Genomic DNA, 19,010 nt, shown 5'->3' on the forward strand with positions numbered 1-19,010 from the left:
AGGGTCTGAACAAACTTGGATTTTATGGTTGTAATAATAGCTGCAATCTAATAGAGAGAAAATCAAGGTCCATAGTTACCAAAAGCTTCGAAATGCGACTATCGCAAGAAAAGTTTCGATTCTTCACAAAATCTGCTCACAAGAAAAATTTGCCAGTAAAGTTTAGTGCGGGAACAAAGTTAGATTTATAAATAAGTTTTACAAATTTATTTATTATAAGGTAAAAGCTGCGAGCGAAGTATAAAGTAAATTTTGAGATTCTAATCATCACTAGTTGAAACTTATTCCTAAGCCTTGGGTTGAGCTGGGTCAAGTGAGGTTTGATATAAATGGGGCTCTAGTTACATAAGGGTTTAGTCATACGAGGATCGACTTGAACGGGGGCTGATTTAAACGGTGAGTTGCATGGGAGTTGAGTTTAACGGGGATAAATTAAATGGAGTTGAGTTAAATGAAAATTCATTTGCCGGGGTTGAGTTGAATGAGGGTTGAAGTGCATATGGGTTGAGTTAAAATGGGGTTGAGTCGCATGAGGGTTGAGCTAACGAGGGGTTAAGTGCCCTTTGCCTGTGTTTTGCTCTTGTGCTCATTGTTCCTGCGTTAATTTATTCATCTGTTTGTTCCTGTGGTTGCTCCTACGTTTGTTAGTTGGCTTGTTTCTGTCTATGTTGGTGAATTCATTAGCAAATTTATTCCCATATATTCTCCTTTTTTCCTGTTATTTACTTCTGAGTTCGCTCCTTTTCAATTCCTCTTGTGTTTCTTCGTTCTAATGCTCCTATTTTTTCTGTTTTTTTTTTGGCCCTCTTCTTTCGGTTTCACCAGACCAAAGCAGTGTCCGTCCTTCTCCAATATCTTCTCCACCGCTTCCTGGAAGGTGCGTTTCTGTTATTCCTGCGATCGTCACTTCATATATTTTCAGTTCTTTTGCTAGAAGAAGCTTAGAACCAGGCTGGTTTGGCGTCAGGACATTCCAGGTGGCAAAATTAATGCCACCTTGGTCAGCAATGTTCAAAGGGGTACGTCCTTGGGCAGGTCTGGGTCCATTTGGGAAAGTAGGTGGGGCATCTGAGGCTATATTTCCAGTTCCATTCATAGCAATGAATTTCAGAAGGAAGGCTGCTAACCCAACCGTCCCTAGGTGCATTTAGCTCTCCAGTGGCTAGTCGGATATCCAGAGTCACGTGAAGTCAGCTCTGCATGCGCCAAGAATGCATGAGAGCAGACTTCGGACGAGAACCAATACCTCCAAAGTAACCGATAGAAAAAAATATATAATACATAAAGTCCTCATTTTTCTTTAATAAGTGTCCCCAGGCACTTTGATAAGGTCCTTGCTCCATGGTTGATGGGGGTCTTGTCATCCACAGAGGCATTTTGTTTGACCTTTCAATTGTTTTGGACAAAATGACTCGCAAAAATTTAATTGCACCTCGTTAGAGATTATGAGGGGAAGGGGAAGGTAGAAATAATGGTAAGTGCGCTGATCTGGTTGCTCTCCAGTCACTGTTGACTCTTAAAAAGTGCACTAGAACTGCAAATTTCCAATTGAATGAGTCCTGTCCGAAGTAGCTAGGACTACCTCATATGAAGTGGTTTTGGGGGAAAAAAATGATATATTGAAGACTCATGGCTCCTTACTACTGGCAACACTAGAGCGTTTCCTTTGATTTATGTTCGCTTTGGGTTTCATTTATTCGTTGATAGTAAGATCTGATCGTGTTAAGTTTTAATTGTCATGGGACTTTATTTCTGCTTGCCTAGGTTTTTTATATGGCTCTTCCGTTTTGTTTGAAAAACTTCTTTTTCGAAAAAACTTGTTTTAACTATTTTTTAAGGGTCCTAAAATTGCTTTCGGACAATATAGTAACTCATCTAGTATTACTACATTTTACTCACTGTCAGCTGGTGTATTATGTTGTATTTGTGTTTTCTTTTTTGTTTCTTTTCATTACTCCGCTTTTTTCCAATTTTGTAAAGAGACAGAAATAAACATCCGTATATATATATATATATACATATATATATATATATATATATATATATATATATATATATATATATATATATATATATATATATATGAATCAATTATAAAGTTGTTCTAGCTGTGAGCATGACAAGATTTAATATACTTTAAATACACAGTAAAAGAAACGATTTGACGGAATTAATGTTAAAGAACATTGAGCATAAACATCGGCTAAAGATTTCGAAGGATAAAAAATCAAATGACTCGAAATCAACTTAAATTATACATAGTTAAATCAGTAAAACACAGGTTTGTAACCATCTGGGCTTATCAAGAGAAAGAAGCTCCCAGCTGTTTTGGTCTTAAGGAATATGAGTAATTCAGTGTTTTATTTTTTATTTTTTCACCAGAGAATATCTTCTACATTTTACTAGTCGACGCAAAATACTTAAAGAGGAAATCTTTCGAAATTAAGGTAGACGGGAGTGGGATGTGTCAGGGATTCCTCACGGACCGTCATGTATCGGTCAAATTGGTCTTTCTTGGAGCTGGAGGTTCCCGTTAAAGACCTTCAAAGGCATAATAGTTGGAGCCAGCGTCGAAAGATCCTATGTATTGATAACAAACACTCCTTGCATAAGCCCAACAAACTGTCGTGTGGGAGCATTGATGGCGTAAAACATTTGAAAATATAATTTTCATTCTACTGAAAACAAACTACATTTTATGTTTTTCCCGTTCTTTTTTAACTTCAACAATCCTAGATTATTAAGACTATCAGGAATGAGTATCCAGAATATTTATTATACTATTAATCCCATTCGTCTGTTTATCAAACAGTTCGTGGTATGGAACTGAAAGTAAGGAGCGACCCGGCTCAATAGTAAGTGAAACCCTAAAAAATGGCTGGTTTCAAATATATAAGTGTCAATAAGTTTATTCTCGCCCATCAAAGGTTACGAGCCTGAGACAATTTGCCTGATTTTGAAAAGAGGGAGAAACACCGTTTAAAAGTCATAGAATCTTAATGAAAATCACACCATTAGATTCAGCGTATGATATAACCCTACTGTGGTAGTTTCAAGTGGCTATCTGAAAAACATGTGACACTTTGTATTTTCTGCCAGAAGAAAGATCACGGTTGCGTCTTTATTTATTTTTCTTCCCCCAGGGGTGATCGTATCGACCCAGTGGTCCTAGGATATCGTGAGGGGGCTCATTCATCGTAAATCAAAAGTTCTAGTGCGATTCTTAATTGACCAAGAAATTGGAGGGCAACTAGGCCCCCTCTCAGGTCTCTTTTTTCCCAAAATCTTCCGATCAAAGTTTTGAGAAAGCCATTTTGTTTAGCATAGTTGAAAGGCCGAATAACTATGCCTTTGAGGATATCATGACCTTCCCACAGCCCCTGGGGATAGGTCTTTAAGATACAAAATTTGCCTATTTTTTACGTATAGTATTTGTTATTGGGAAGTATGCATGCAATTTTCGGGGGGGGGGATTTTCTGCTGGTAGGATTTTCCTTGGGGATAGTTTTCCATGGGGAGGCAAGTTTCCAGAGGGGAAATTTTTCAGAGAAAATCTTATATTGGGGTTATTTGTTAAGAAATTCTTTTTATGTCTTGCTTTCTCTTTTCCTTCTCAATTTTACGCCTGGAGATGTTAAGGGTAAATGTCCGGGGTAAATTTTCTCCAGATTTGGATTGTCTAGAGAATATGTCCTTGGGGAGGAGGAATTTTTTCCGTGGAAGAGTAGTCAGATTTCCTGGCATTATTTAAAAAAAACAATCAGAAATTAAATTAAAAAAACACGTTGTTTCACCTGGAAGGAAGGAGCAACATTAATACTTAAAAACAAATAAAAGTTACTACGTACATAAGGGGACTACTCCTCCAAAAAACCTCGCTCTTAACGCTCTTTAAGTCTGAATTCTGTCCCAATTCCTTAAGAACAATTCCCGAAACACTATATCGTTTAATTTGAACAATCCGAAGTTTTTTATAAGTACTAAAAAACTTTAGCGTAAAGAGCAAGCTGTTGGAGAGTGTTAACCCCCTCATATACGTACTAACTTCTGTTCGTTTTAAGTTTTAATGCTACTTCTTACTTTCAGTTGAAAAAAATTGTTTTTTTATTTAATTTCAGTAATCTTCGTTATGATGGTGCTTTTTTTCTTTTCGATATTATGAGAAATACAAACACACAGCTCGAAATAAGGATTGTTTTCAGTTAAGTGCAAATTGTATTCTGGTCTTTAAAAGGCGCGGGGAATGTCCGCCCCACTTCTCTTAATTTCTGCTCGTTCTGAGTATGACTCGGTTATTTTGTTTAATTGTTGTTCGTTTTAGGTTTTATATAATTATTTATTTTGATTTTTGATAGTTTTACGCTTGCAAAATTGTGTTTTTGAATTTTATTGTTGGTTTATTGTAGCTCTTTACTTTTATTTGAAAACTTCTTTTATGGACAAAGCCTTTTCAATTTCTTTTTTAAAGTGTTTGTTACTAATGGACTTAATCGCTGCTTAGTTCACAAATCATTACCACAAACTATTTCATTACCAGGGCCATAGTCAGAATTTTGACTTGGAGAGAGAGAGGGAGAGGAGGGAGACAGGGAGAAAGATTGAGAAAGAGGAAAATAGAGAGATGAAATGAGATGAAAAGAGAGAGAGAGAGAGAAAGAGAGAGAGAGAGAGAGAGAGAGAAAGAGAAAGAGAGAGAGCGAACGAAAAATAAACAAAATATTAAATTTAGTGATTGAAAAACATTTATTTCGTAATGATGTCTAATCCTCCTTAAACAGTATTGTTCGTGTCAACGGCCGATTATTTATGTTTTGTATAATAAAATGATTAGATTGAAGACTATTATAAGCATAAAAATTGACACAAATAAAAAAGTACTTTTAGATAAATGGAAATTTGTTTAATTACTGTTGTGTTTTTTTTGTGATAGGTATTTGTAACAGTACTTGGTATGGTACTTGGGGGATGTCTCTACGGTCCAATTGCAATTTATGGGATTTTAGCTGCGGAATCTTACCCAGCCGCGGTGAGTGGCACCGCCCATGCCTATGTTGCTCTATCTGCCAATAGTAAGTATGATTTCTTGTCTTCATTCATATAACGTTCAGACGTTTAGACGTGTGAAGAAATCGACATCTCAGCTTGTAAAACAGTCACTTGCCCATCAAAATATTATTTTTCCGTATTTTTTTTTTCGTTACTTTTTGTGGTTTTTTGTTTTTGTTTTGGAGAAAATCCAGATTCCGTTTTATGTTCATATAAGTAAATTATCCCTGTATTGAAGGAAACATATCATATTGACAAAAGAATAAATTTAGCGGGGCCTGGTGTGAGCCATCCAATGGTATTAGAGTTCATTACTTACTTGTATGTAAGATGTACTATCCCCCAAGACAATTCCTATGTAGGTTCAGGATATTCATTTACTATATAATGAAAACACCACCATACCATTTCCTGGGAACTCATTTCCATGCTGAAGGAGAGTCTCAGCAAAGGAAAACTGTAGCAAAATATCTTGCATTACGTTCAACCAGCAAAAGTTTTGTATCTTGTGAAACAGAAACAAATTTCTCAAATATGATATTGATATTAACACAAAATATTAGCCCATTTTCCATTTTAAAAATTTTCTAAAATTTTCTAACCCCTTTTTCCTGGAATCGTGATAATAGAACACATTTATTGACATTTCTGAAGCTAGAGGGGTTTCATTATTTATTTCAGGAGCTTGAATTGCATTTTCCATAAGATTTTACCAACGTCTATTCACTTAGTGCATTTAATTGGCTCTAGAACACGAGTCTTTTTTCAAAATAATAGTAACAAGCCTAATAACGTACTTAATATCACAAGTTTAATTCCTAATTACAAGCCTGATATCTAATTACCAACCCATTATATAATAATCGCAACGGAAATACTTGTTCAGTATTGCTGTTGTTTTTATTTTAAAACAAATAATATTCAGAATTTGTTGACACTTTTCAAAATCTAGTTAAGCAGCAGATAGGATTTCTTATGACAATTTTCATAATACTAGAAAAACTTTTAAATTATGATTAAAAACTATTTCTAGTATTACAGCGCGGAATATCCATAAAACAAACATAAAAATGGAGCGCAATTCTGCAACTGTACAAAGAAGCACATTGGAATCTACTCTTCAGATGAGTAGAATAATATTTAACAACTAGATCAAATTTAGTCACACAAAAATTAAAAGAACAAGCAACATCTCTACAGTATATTTTTGTGCACGAAACATTTTTGTGCATACTCCATCTGTGGCAAGGACTACAATAACACGATGTAAAAAAATTTCTTTTTTTTTTAATCCGGCACTCATATAAACATACACTGAAAATATTTTTTTTTTTTTTTTTTTTTTTTTTTTTTTTACAGGGAATCACTTAGGCAGGATAAGTCTTTAAATTATAAATCCTAACTTATGCTTCCCGACTCAGCCATAAAACTGGCAATCTTGACACTATTAAGTGAAAGCGTGTTTTTTACTAGGTGCGCAGTCAAATATAATGGTCCCTACTCTTATACATATAAAATAGACTTAAACAATAAATGTTATCTCATTTTATACTGTAGATTTGTTGTTTGTTCTTTCAATTTTTGTGGGACTAAATTTGATCTAGTTGCTAAATATTCCTCTTCTCATTTGAAGAGTAGAGTCCAATGTTCTTCTTTATTCTAGTGCCACATTATGTTGTTGCAGTAGTTCTTGCATTTTGTGAGGTAGGTTGAACGAACGTGGCTGTGGAACTGGCTTGGTTTTGTCTATATCGACTCTATATTTTTAATTAGGTTGTTTTGCCCACATCGTAACAGTGAGTAGGACATACTTCATGAAGCTCTTTGAGCAAGGCTATTAACTCTGATTTGATTTCTTGACGGTTATTTAAATGTGACAATTTAAACTGTGATTCTATATCACCCAAAGTTGGCAGTGAAATTTTGTTATCAGAATATTCATTACGTTCTTCTGCTTTAAAGGAAGTTGTATTCTTGAAAATTATCTATTATAGCCCTCCTAGGAAGAAACATTGGTTCCTGAATTCCTGAATTCATTTTAGTAGACTAATAAATTCATTTTTTTTGTGAGACTTCTGATAATGGGGTTATTAGGGAAGCTAAATCTGTTGTTGCTCTGATTGAAGGGTAATCATTTGATGGTGGATTATTCGTTGCATTTGGCTGCTGCGAATTTCGATTTTTTTGGGGTTAGATGAAATTTGTAAATAATGGGCCATTGCTGTTGCTTCCCAGAGTTTATATCAGAATAAAGCTTGCTGACTATTTCTACGGCATAATCATCATTATTGGGATCAAAGATAGGGGTTATCTCTGTGTTGTGTAATTCTTGCTGTGCCAGGAAGGCTTTCGCTTTTGCTTCATCAAAGTTAGCATCTTTGGGGTTTAATTCTGGAATACTATTCACGATAAAAATAGATACAAGAAGAAAATAACTAGTATAAGCACTCCTAACTTTTTCCTATGCGCACAAAATTTAAGGCTTACACTTACTCTTTATCACATTGTTGATATATGATGTTGTTCTACCGGATGTAGATCCCTCTAAGGTTTCTTCTCTGACGACAGGTGACGTCACGACAGGAGATATACGTAGGTTGGTAGGCTGTAGCTGCGACGATTGAAAAAATGTGACGGTTGAAAAAATTGAAAAGCTGCGATGATTGAAAAATTTAAAAGCTGTGACGATTCTGAACTAAAATATGCCTGGCAGGTTTTTTGCTTTCTTCTGGCGACTGGTTGGATGAAAAGGCGTCAGAATGGCTCTGCTGCAGATGAACTGGACTCGAAATAAATTTAAAGCTTCTGACCAGTGGCAGATCCAGGGGGACGGGGTTGCCCCCCTGACGTAATGGTGGATTTGTGGTTTGGATCGCTTGCTCTGGCTTGGGACGAAAATTATTTTTTTTAATTGGTTTTAATAGTTGAATTTTAATAAGTTTTTAAGACTGTTTCTTTTTTAAAAAAAGTTTGAAACAAGTTTTTAGTTACTTTGTGTGGTGTCTGTTATATCTTACTAATGGCGCATACTGGAAAAAAAAGTATTGAATTAAATTTAGGTTTATCAAGGGAATCCGTCCGTATTACCACAAAAGCCAACTGGGAGGCAAAACTCTTCATTTTCCAATAACAAGGAGGGGAAATTTAAAATCATAACTTCTTTAGGTTGTCGAAAGGATATTTCAGGATTGTACTGACCCAACGGGGCTGAAAACCAAAACATTTACTTCTTTTAAGTTTGTTTTTAAACAAACAATTTGTTTTCGCTCGATATGGCACTGAGGTGAAGAAATTGTTATCATTACTTTTTTTGGCTGTCTGTTTTATTTTTTGGGGGGTTTGCTTTTTTTACAAACTGAGGCGGCTTTTATTACATTCTTGTTTTTTAGAGGATTTGTATCATAGAAAGTAAATGTATGAGAAGTGCAAAACTTATTACTTTAAATTTTGAATTTTGGTGAGCAAATGGTTTGCGATTTTCATCTAATTAAAGCTCTGCATTATATTACATATCACCTCCCCTGTTCATCCTAAAACATTAAAATAAAGGCCAAATTATTTAGATCTTTAATAAATGTTCGTATAAGTATATACTTAAAACTTATCATATGAATCGAAATTGTCCTTCAAAGATCGGAGTAATCATTTAAGAAGAATAGATGTTCGAAAAATTATTCATAAAAGAGGGCAAATAATTATGTGTTTATTTTTCTATCTAGCTGGTATAGATAGGTCTCTGAATTCTCAGTTTGAATCAGTGGAATAGCATCGATTTTTTTCAAACATTTACTAATAGAATGTTAATAAAAAGTGGAAATTCACACAACTTGAGTTGACCACAGAAACGGAATGGAACTACAAAATTATTTCAGAATTTCTCACCTTTTCAATACCTACCAGTCACAAAATATAGTTGTGTTTTTGTTTAGGGGATACATATATTTGTCCATAAAATTGGCTAGACTGCTAGCCAATTTTGGCTAATCCGGCTTAAAATTGGCTAATCCGCTGAGGATTTGTATGTTTATTTTGATGCATGCCAAAAATCATATTTCCAGCATTAGTTGTTTATAAATCAAAATTTTTACAGGACAATTCTCTTACTTAATGCTGAATCTGAGTCAAATTTCAAATTTTTATTTTTGTGCTCAACAGACGTATCGAGATTTAAATGTTTGAACTGAATATCTGGAAATCTGTGGATTAAAAATTAGGTGGAAAACAAGTGGAAATATGTAATTTCATATGCAATTATGAAACAAGTACCAAAAAGCTGCGGAAAACAAGATTATAAATTAATTAGAAATCTTCACAGCTTGAAACCCTGAGAATTTAATCACCAATCTATACCTATCAAAAACAAAGATAACAAACACATAATTACTTGTTTTTCAAGGAGTATTTTGACTTATATAATTAGTTGAAGCACACACCTAAATGCATCTTTATTAGAGTTATATAATACATAAGTTAGACTCACTCTGCTAAGGGCTGAAAATACAAACATACATGATTCTTTTCTACGGGTTTGATAATATACTCCATAACATTTTACGGAAATGCACGCAGATGTAATAGCAACCAGTTATAAATAAGTTCATGGAAATCCCCTTAATCCCTTGATAAATTAAATCTATGTATCACCAACATGTTGACAGCTAGTTCATCTCATACTACATTTAAATTCGGAAGATAGTTTATAATATGCGGAAGAGTTTACAATGGAATGTTACTAGTCTACACCCTCCCAACCATAAGCGAACCTATTGAGAAAAAATGTTGTATAGGTTTTAGCCCCCTAAAAATCCTGGATCCACCAAAAATTCAGCTTAAAAGTGAACATAAATTTAACCCCCTCCACGATATATATAATTTCAAATCGCAGCTATGATTATAAAATGGTAACATTTTCATAGTCCCATTTACGTTAGGTAGACTTCAATTGTTCAAAATTCTAGTTGCTGACTTTTCGAACGTAATCGGACAGAATTAGCCTTAACAACATCCTCTTGATTGTTTTATAAACTTGAACTTCTTTAACCTTGAGTCCTTCATTAGAGAAAGCATGCGTCTTTGGCGTGGTCGAGCATATTGTGATACCAAAATATTTCTAGAAAAGTTTTTTCCTTGTATCTGACAGTGCAAAAGAACTGGCAGGTATCTTTGATTTTTTTTTTTTCAGAGAACTCCATGTCGTCTGCCAAATGTTGTCTCATACGTTGTTAATTACCTTTCTTTACGTAACCAATCTCTTTGTTAGTGATATAGTGGTGAAGTTGAATAAATCGTTGGGTAAAGAACAACATATACACATATAAACTTAGCGGAGAGAGTTATTTTGTAGATTTCTTATAAAGCTCATTGGTGTGATGGGAAAAGCAGCTATCATATTTTCATCCAGCATAAGAATAAAATATGTAAAAAAAAAATATCCTGGACTTAGTATTGTAAAACCCTAAAAAACTGTGCTAAAGAGAAAGTGTGTACTTAAAGGAAGATAAGAGAGGATTGTATTCACCCCTCCCCCTCAAACAATCCTTGGTTGTTACTATTGACGTAGTATGCAAACAACGTAGACGAATAATCAGGTTCAACTCAGTAGCATTGACTTTGCACTAGCAAACGATATGTCTGTCATTAATTATTGTTCTTTCAAGCACTTCCCCTACAAGAGAAATTCGTAGAAAAATGGGGAGGGCTTCTTTAATTGGATGTTGAAGGCTCTTGTGCCATACATAAAGGCAGTCAAACCCCATTTCTGTGTGGTTTTTTTCCCAGGGGTATTTGAAGTCCCCAGTGTCATCGAATCAAAGTTTCGGCGCAGTCATTTCAATTAAAATTGCTGAAAGGTCCAAACCTTCACCTTAAGGAGGAGAAGACCAAGAAGTGGGGGTATGAAATCATACAATTAGCCCATGCCCCACAAATACGTTTTGGCAGAAAACTAGGTGTCTTAACCTTTTAAACTGGAATCGTGTGAGGAATTTAGATCCCAATATCAAACGAGCTAAGATCGAGCTGAAGAATTTTGGCGAAATAGTTTAATGAAGAGCCAAGACCAAGCTGATAAAAATGAACAAAAAAGCCAAGTTCTGACTCGATGCAAAAACGCACATAAATGCACACAAACAAGCTGTTTGTTTCTGTACGGCGCACACACAAGCTGGATCCTTACTCAGTTGGAAACGAGTTTGAAGGCAAAATCTATTACCTGTAGGCGGATATGACCCAAGTAGCCAATGGCAGGTTCCCAAATTGGGCAATTGGCACATTTTTCACAGATGCAAATTGATTTCAGTAGTAAAGCTGAGTTTTTACTGGAGTTACAAATAGGGCCCATTATCCTTCCAAGTTTCAACTCAGCTCAGTCACCAGCTTTTTAGGAGAAAGGCAGGAATATTTTGCGTTATTGAAGATGGAGCTGTGCAAGGATTTTTGATCTCACTGCATATACGAAGCTGCAGTACGTACGAACGAGCCTAGGCGAACGAACAAGCTAAGTTCTTCTGTGGTACAAAAATGGACTAAGCCATAGAAGTTTGATGAGAAGAAATATGAACCTCTTCAAGATCCCTAGAAATTCCTGAAACTTCTCTCTTTTGTTTCATGATCTCCACAGGGACAAAATGTTTCAAGTTTTCTTCTCTTACCAGTATATAGCTGTAAACTGCTGAAGATTATAAAAACAAAAAAGTCATTGAAAGCAGTTGTGTTAATCCCAAACTGAAATATATGTCTTATTCAAGACATTTGTATTTAATATATAATCGTACGCCAGAAATAAGTTACTTCAGTCCACAGGATGCCACGGAGGCGAAAGATGACTTAATTCTAACTGATTAATTTATCCTATAAATTCTAAAGCTGATTATTTTGTCATTAGCCTACTCAAGTCTTCCTTTAACAATGAATAGCATACTATTCAGTGATCTTTCTTCCTGTGGCCCCCCTTTTCTTTTTCAAAGCTGTGTTTTCCTTTTAAACCAATAACAAAGTGATAATTTTTGTTGTTTTTCTTATGTGTATAAATTGGCTAAAACTCAATTTTAAATTATAATCCATAGGAGTCGTCTTCTATTTGCAAGATTATAATCGTTCTAATTGTTTTTTTCTTTTAGTTGGAGCAATGTTAGCCGGTCTTCCTTTTAGCTACGTCGCTCAACTTTACGGGTGGTCGGCTTCATTTGTTTTCATATTTTTAATGGTTAGTTTTACGGTGGTGATCATGGTTTTATTGAAAGACTTGAAGCCGAAAGTTGAAAAGCAAGAATAAGCTCATTGCCATGTTATATAGTTGATATATGATCTTTTAACTTTTATCTCTACTTGAATATTCAATTTTTACGGTGTGAAATTCAGAAAAAGGAGTGTGTTTTTTTTTCTGCTCCGAAGCGCTAGTTAGAGTTTAATCTTTTTGGAATAAACATTGTGCAATTATTAATTGTTTCGTAATCAAGCGAATATTGCGATGGGTAACAAAGGAAACATTATACATAGTATTTAATTTAGGTCCCGGAATCAGATTCCAGGGTCATACCCAATATATATTTTGAGGGGGGGGGGGGGTACAAAAAAACTTTAAAAACGCATCAATTTTTTATGTATATATTATTGTTGTTTTACGAGCTGGACAAACATTTCAATGGGGTTCAAACCACACCGTCTCCCTCTGGATACGGCTATGTTCGATTCACTTGAAGTATCACATATCCAAAGCTACGGTTGGTTTTCATAAGCAACCATGTTATTATTTTCGCTATTATACCAGAAAAACATTATGTTGATAGAATGGAAGTTTTTTTTTTAATAGTATAAAGAATGTCAAGCTTAACTTTATTTTTATCAAGGTAAATTTGCTAATTGTTTTCAAAATTGTATTTATCTGCGTAATATTAATTGCTATAAACACCCCAATAGCGAAAACTATCCTAATCTGGCAACATTGGATATAGTAGCTGGTACTTCAATAGCGATGGTTATATTCTACTTATGGTTATTCTGCTATGTTCAGTACTGGTTTGTTATTGATTCAGTTGATTTGGAAAGTGGAAGTTTTATATATAAAAAGATATTAACAAACATTTATACCATACTAAATATATACTATTCTAATCTTCTATTGATGGATCTTTACGCTTTCGAAAAGGACAAATCAGAATAATTCAATTCATTCCAACTAATTCATACATGATCTATTAAGGGTGTAAGAAGCGAATCCAATATAATCTATGCTCGTAATTCTTTTTTTTTTTCAAGGTAATGTACCATTTGAATAACCACGTGGGGAATCGCACTTTATCTAATTAGGCCTTTCATGTAAATCTAATTCACTCTGATGATACTCTTTGTATAGATACTAAATTAGAAAAAAACATGTTTTTTGAAACGAAAGTAAGAAGCAACATTAATACTTAAAACGAATAGAAATTGCTCCGTATATGAAAAGGCCTTTTCCTCCTCAACTCCCTGCTCTTTACGCTAAAATATGATTCTTTCTCCTAACTCTACTTTTTAAGACAGTAAAAACTTTAGCGTAAAGAACGGGGCGTTGAGGAGGAGAAGCCCCTTTTATACAAGGAGTAATTTCTGTTCGTTTCAAGTTTTAATGTTGCTCCTTACTTTCATTTGAAAAAACTTGTTTTTTTTATTTAATTTCTGGACATTTTTGAATTAATGCATGTTTTGATCTTGGCTCTCCAATTAATGCATGTTTTGATCTTGGCTCTCCACACATAAATAATTAAAACAAATTTGCATATTAATTTTTTTTGGCTAAATGGCTTTCTCATAGTTTTAATCGGAAGATTTTCAGAAAAAATGAGTGAGGGAGGAGGCTTAGTTGCCCTCCAATTTTTCGATTACTAGAAAGGCAGCAAGAACTTTTAATTTTTTACTAACGTTTTCATTAGTAAAATATATACGTAACTTACAAATTAACTTAAGTAACGAACTTCTATATTCGTATGTTTTTATTGGGTATATGAGGGGGTTCAATCCTCGTCGATACCTCGCTCTTTACACTAAAGCTTAAATTTTGTCCCAACTCCTTAAGAATGACCTCTGAATCACAAAGGCCGTAGAATAAATAGTTGAAATTATTAAAAATAGTTTAGCGTAAAGAGTGAGGTATAACGAGGAGGTAAACCGTTATAGCGTTATAATTTTTGTTCGTTTCAAGTTTTAATGCTGCTCCTTACTTTCAGTAGAAAAAACTTTTCATATTTATTTTTTCATTGTTTTTTCAAATAATGCTAGAAAATCCTGCGCCCCCTTCATTGAAATTCTCTTCCTTCATGAGAAGTTCCTCCATGGAAATATCCTCCCACGTAACCCACCCCTCCCTCAAATCTCCCCCCTAAACCAAAAAATCCCCCTGAAAACGTCTGTACACTCCCAGTAACCATTACTATATGTAAACACAGGTCAAAGTTTGTAACCTGCAGCCCCTCCCACGGGGACTGCGGGGGAGTAAGTCGTTCCCAAAGACATAGTTATTAGGTTTTTAGACTATGATGAATAAAATGGCTGTCTCAGAATTTTGATCTGGTGACTTTGGGGGAAAAAAATGAGCGTGAGAGGGGGCCTAGGTGCCCTCCAATTTTTGGTCACTTTAAAAGGGCACTAGAACTTTTAATTTCCGTTCAAATGAACCCTCTCGTGACATTCTAGGACCACTGAGTCGATACGATCACCCCTGGAAAAAAACAAAAAAACAAATAAACACGCATCCGTGATCTGGATTCTGGCAAAAAATGCGAAATCCCACATTTTTGTAGGTAGGAGCTTGAAACTTTTCAATTTTCAATTTTTCGATTTTCAAACTTTTCGATTTTCTTTAAGATTGTATGACCTTTAGGGGGTGTTTTCTCCTATTTTCAAAAATGAGGCAAATTTTCTCAGGCTGGTAACTTTTGATGGGTAAAACTAATCTTGATGAAACTTATATATTTAAAATCAGCATTAAAATGCGATTCTTTTGATGTAACTATTGGTATCAAAATTCCTTTTCTTTAGAGTTTTGGTTACTATTGAGCGGGGTCACTCCTTACTACAGTTTGTTGCCACGAACTGTTTGATAATAAGCTTATTTTTATAGCTGAATTTGATACATATAAACAAAGAAATTGAATAAATACGTAGCTAGTTTTCTAATCGAAAGTAAATAGCGACAATAGAGTTCACAACGGGCATAGACTTGCTAAAAATGGGGATGGGTCTGCCGCCGTCAACTTTTATTTTATTTATGTTAAAATTTGGTTTGTTTCTAAATGATTCAGAATCTAACATCTGACCGATGCGAAAAAAAAAAATGTTATTCTGTATTCTTTTGGTCCAAGAATGAAAGGGCTTATTTATTTGTTTTGATTCAGAAAAAGAAAATTTTTGTATGTTTTGAAAGGCATATTAATTAGACAAACAAAATACTTGCACCTCAGTTGTGTCAAAAAGTCATTTTTTTCATAAAATAGGGCATAATATGGGAAGAATGTATTTTTAACAATCCAATGGGAAGCAGTTTTGACAGTCTTTCAATAGAATTTCCAAAAAAACCGGCATTTTGCAGTGAAATACCAAAAATCTTATTTTTAAACATCCAGGGGGGATTTAACCAAAGGAGTTCCAATGATCTCCTCTCCTCATTGACGCTTTTGATTCAGTTACCCACTGCCTGGAAAATTAAAATAGTTTTTCCAAAAGATTGAGTCAACTTTAAGGCTAAATAGTGGTGTGGTAAAGGGGTTGCAGTCTGCAACAAAGGATAATCTAAAAAGTTTTAATGCTGTTCATTGCTTTAAGTTAAAAAGACTAGTTTCTATTTATTTAAGCTAGGGTCTTTATTCTTTACTTTTATTAATCGTGTTTTTCCCGACTCCTTTTTGGTATTTTTTCTCGGGATATACTGTTTTCTCATGTACGATAAGTTAGAAGAGCTTACAGCTAGGTCTTGTAGCCACTCTGTTCAAATTGTTGTCTTACGACTGGCCATTGCCAAGCTGAAGCAATTTGTCTATTTAATTATCTTGGTTTATGTTATGCCTTTAGCAATTTACAATGAAAAATATTTTTTGTTTCAAAGATTGATAAATTCATTTCATTCCAAAAATATTTTTTGTTTCATAAGTTGATAAGGGCGTTTCATTTCTCTTTGTCGATTGACGTTCCAAGAAAGATGAATGACAATAGGAGTTTGAGATTGTACTAACGTTTATAGGGATTGAATCGAAAATATTCTATCAAAGATCAGGTGATTAAATCTTCGCTGCTTATTGGACTTGATGAGTTTAATCCTTTTTAATTAGGACCGTCATTAGTGGCTATGAATTTTTTGTTCTTGTGCCCTAGGAATGACGCATAGACGGATAATAAATAGACTTATCTGTTAACAAATGAACTAACATCATTTTTATACAATTCTAATAAGGGGGTTAATGCCAGATTTGCCTCTCACTCAATCAGATTGTATTGAGTTTTCCTACAATTAGCTATGGCTTGATGCCCATAGCTATTCGATTTTAATTCAAATTCCGCCCTAAGTCACAAATATTCTATCGGTCAAACTTTGGTTTCGTTTTGTATTATTGTGCTTTGTTTATCACCTCTGGTCAGGAGAGGAATGCTTTAGGATAGTTGGTTATTAATGCCCATAGCTATTCAATTTTAATTCAAATTCCGCCCTAAGTCACAAATATTCTATCGGTCAAACTTTGGCTTCGTTTTGTATTATTGTGCTTTGTTTATCACCTCTGGTTAGGAATGGAATGCTTTAGGATAGTTGGTTATTAATGCATTCTTATGATTATTTACGAGCTTTTCCCCTCTCTTTTTGTAGAACAAATGGTTGTTTGCATGAGGGGGGGGGGGGGGGTGTGAACAAAAGTCCAGTTGCCATCCCAATGAAAATGGGCCCATATTGCCATACACATAATATTTGCAGTAAGGCTAAGACATTAACATTGGCTTTGCTTTACCTTGTCTTGTAAGTAATTGAGATCATTTTTGACAAAAGATTTTAGTCGTTAATTATCCGTTGTGCATTTTTATAAAACAAGTATAAATTCTGTATGGTAGCCTAGCTATAACTACTGTGCAAGAAATAAAAATATTTTAAAACCAAGTTGTTATATTTTCGTTTGTCTGAATTTGGTAAAACGTTAATTTTCAGTAAATACTCGCGTAATGTACGATTCCACCTAAAGTACATGTGTAAGTTGTTCAAGGTTACGGGCAGAGTTAACAAATTTAAACTTTATCCATACTAAATAAATAACGATTTATTTGTTGTTTGTTTATTTACTTTCGAAGAGCATAAGAAGGACGTTGAAAAATGGCTTCTTAAGAATTTCATTGTTGAAATATAATTATGTGATTATATTCAGATGTATCCTGAAAATCCAACCCGCATTGCTGCTACTGACCTCTCTTTAATTTTAAAGGAAATTGTAAATAAACTTAAAACCTATTGTTCTGGTATTAAAAAATTTTCGAATTTTAATCCATATTGGAGTGTTAATAATTCACTGCAGGTGATAGATTCTTTAACAATGGTTTCAGCTAAAAGAATTGAGTCTTTCGATTTTGCGACAATGTATACTAATTTATCACTCAATTTAGTGTTAGATAATTTAAAAACTGTTATAAAGAAATCTTTCCTCTTATCTAGTAAAAGGTTCTTAAAAATAGACAGTTATAATAAAAAAGCCATATGGACAAACTGCTTTAATACTACAGTTAACTTGAGATGTTACAGCTTGGATATGATTTTTGAGTTATTGGAATTTGTTTTATACAATACTTATATAAGATTTGGGGGTGATTTGTACAAGCAAATTATGGGAATTCCCATGGGGGGGAATGCCAGCCCATTTATAGCTGACTTGTTTTTAAGTCAACTAGAATATAAATATATGATGGATAAGAATAACCCAATTAATTTAAAACATGCTTTGTCAAATAATAAAAGATATTTAGATGATATTTTGGTCTTAAATTGTAAGGATTTCATTGATATTTCTAAAAATATATATCCATCAGAGCTTATTCTTGAGCCTAGTCATGGCGCTGGTCATGAAGATCATTTCTTAGATTTAAATATTAATATTTGTGATAATAATAAATTAAGTTTTAAAATGTATAATAAAACGGATGATTTTGATTTTGAAGTGATTAGTTTCCCATTCCCTGAAAGTAATATACACTCAAATATCACATATTCAGCGTTTTTCTCACAGTTACTTCGTTATGCAAGGATTTGTAGTAATTATATTGATTTTAAAAATAGATGTAAAATCTTAAGCCAAAAATTGATATCAAGAGGTTTTTCTGCAAATAAATTAACTTGGCAATTTAAAAAATTTAGTTTTCATTATAACGAACTTTTAAATAAATATCAAAAGAATCATCTAGAAATACTTAAAGAAATTTTTGACTAATTTCGGAGGTTCGAGAAATGTTGTCACAGCGCCATTTATTTTGAATTGTGTTTCTATTTGAGCGGAATTTTTAAAAAATTAGCCACATGGTAAAGATGAATTATATAATTGTTTAGTTCATTCAGGTTTTTTGCAATGTGTTAATATTTGTGATTTGGTAAAATTTATAATATTTAGTTTACCTATTGTTGCTAAAGGGAGGGATATATTAACAGGATAAGCTTGTTTTGGTTTTACTTGGTTGTTTTACATTTGCTGTTTTTTTCATAGACATGTATTTTGGGGGTGATACCTGACGCGGGGATGCCATGGATATTCTGTGGTAGCCACAACACTGTGCTGGGTAGAGAATTTAGAGTGGCGAAACCCTATATAGGCCAGTGTATTCTCCTGATGAGCCCTTATGTTGGGTGTTGCCTCTGAATTATTTGTCTATATTATTTTTTCTATGGTTTGGTAAATGACGACTTATACTTATTGACGACATGACTGCCTGTCCATGGATTATTCTTTATGGTTGATTGTGTGTGGCTA

At 34.0% G+C, this 19,010-nt stretch overlaps 1 protein-coding gene across 2 annotated transcripts in view; it reads left to right on the plus strand.

The window, feature by feature from the left end:
- The window catches only part of LOC136034627 (glucose-6-phosphate exchanger SLC37A4-like), an 85,434-nt gene extending 72,947 nt beyond the window's left edge, over positions 1-12,487 (plus strand). For both annotated transcript variants that reach the window (XM_065715924.1, XM_065715925.1), the window contains exons 9-10: positions 4,931-5,069; positions 12,165-12,487. In XM_065715924.1, coding sequence (XP_065571996.1) covers positions 4,931-5,069; positions 12,165-12,319 — 294 coding nt within the window. In that variant the 3' untranslated portion in view covers positions 12,320-12,487. The remainder of the gene's footprint in view (positions 1-4,930; positions 5,070-12,164) is intronic.
- The last annotated feature ends 6,523 nt before the right edge of the window (positions 12,488-19,010 follow it).

Source organism: Artemia franciscana, chromosome 13 (genome assembly GCF_032884065.1).
Source record: "Artemia franciscana chromosome 13, ASM3288406v1, whole genome shotgun sequence".
Classification (NCBI taxonomy): Eukaryota; Metazoa; Arthropoda; class Branchiopoda; order Anostraca; family Artemiidae; genus Artemia; species Artemia franciscana.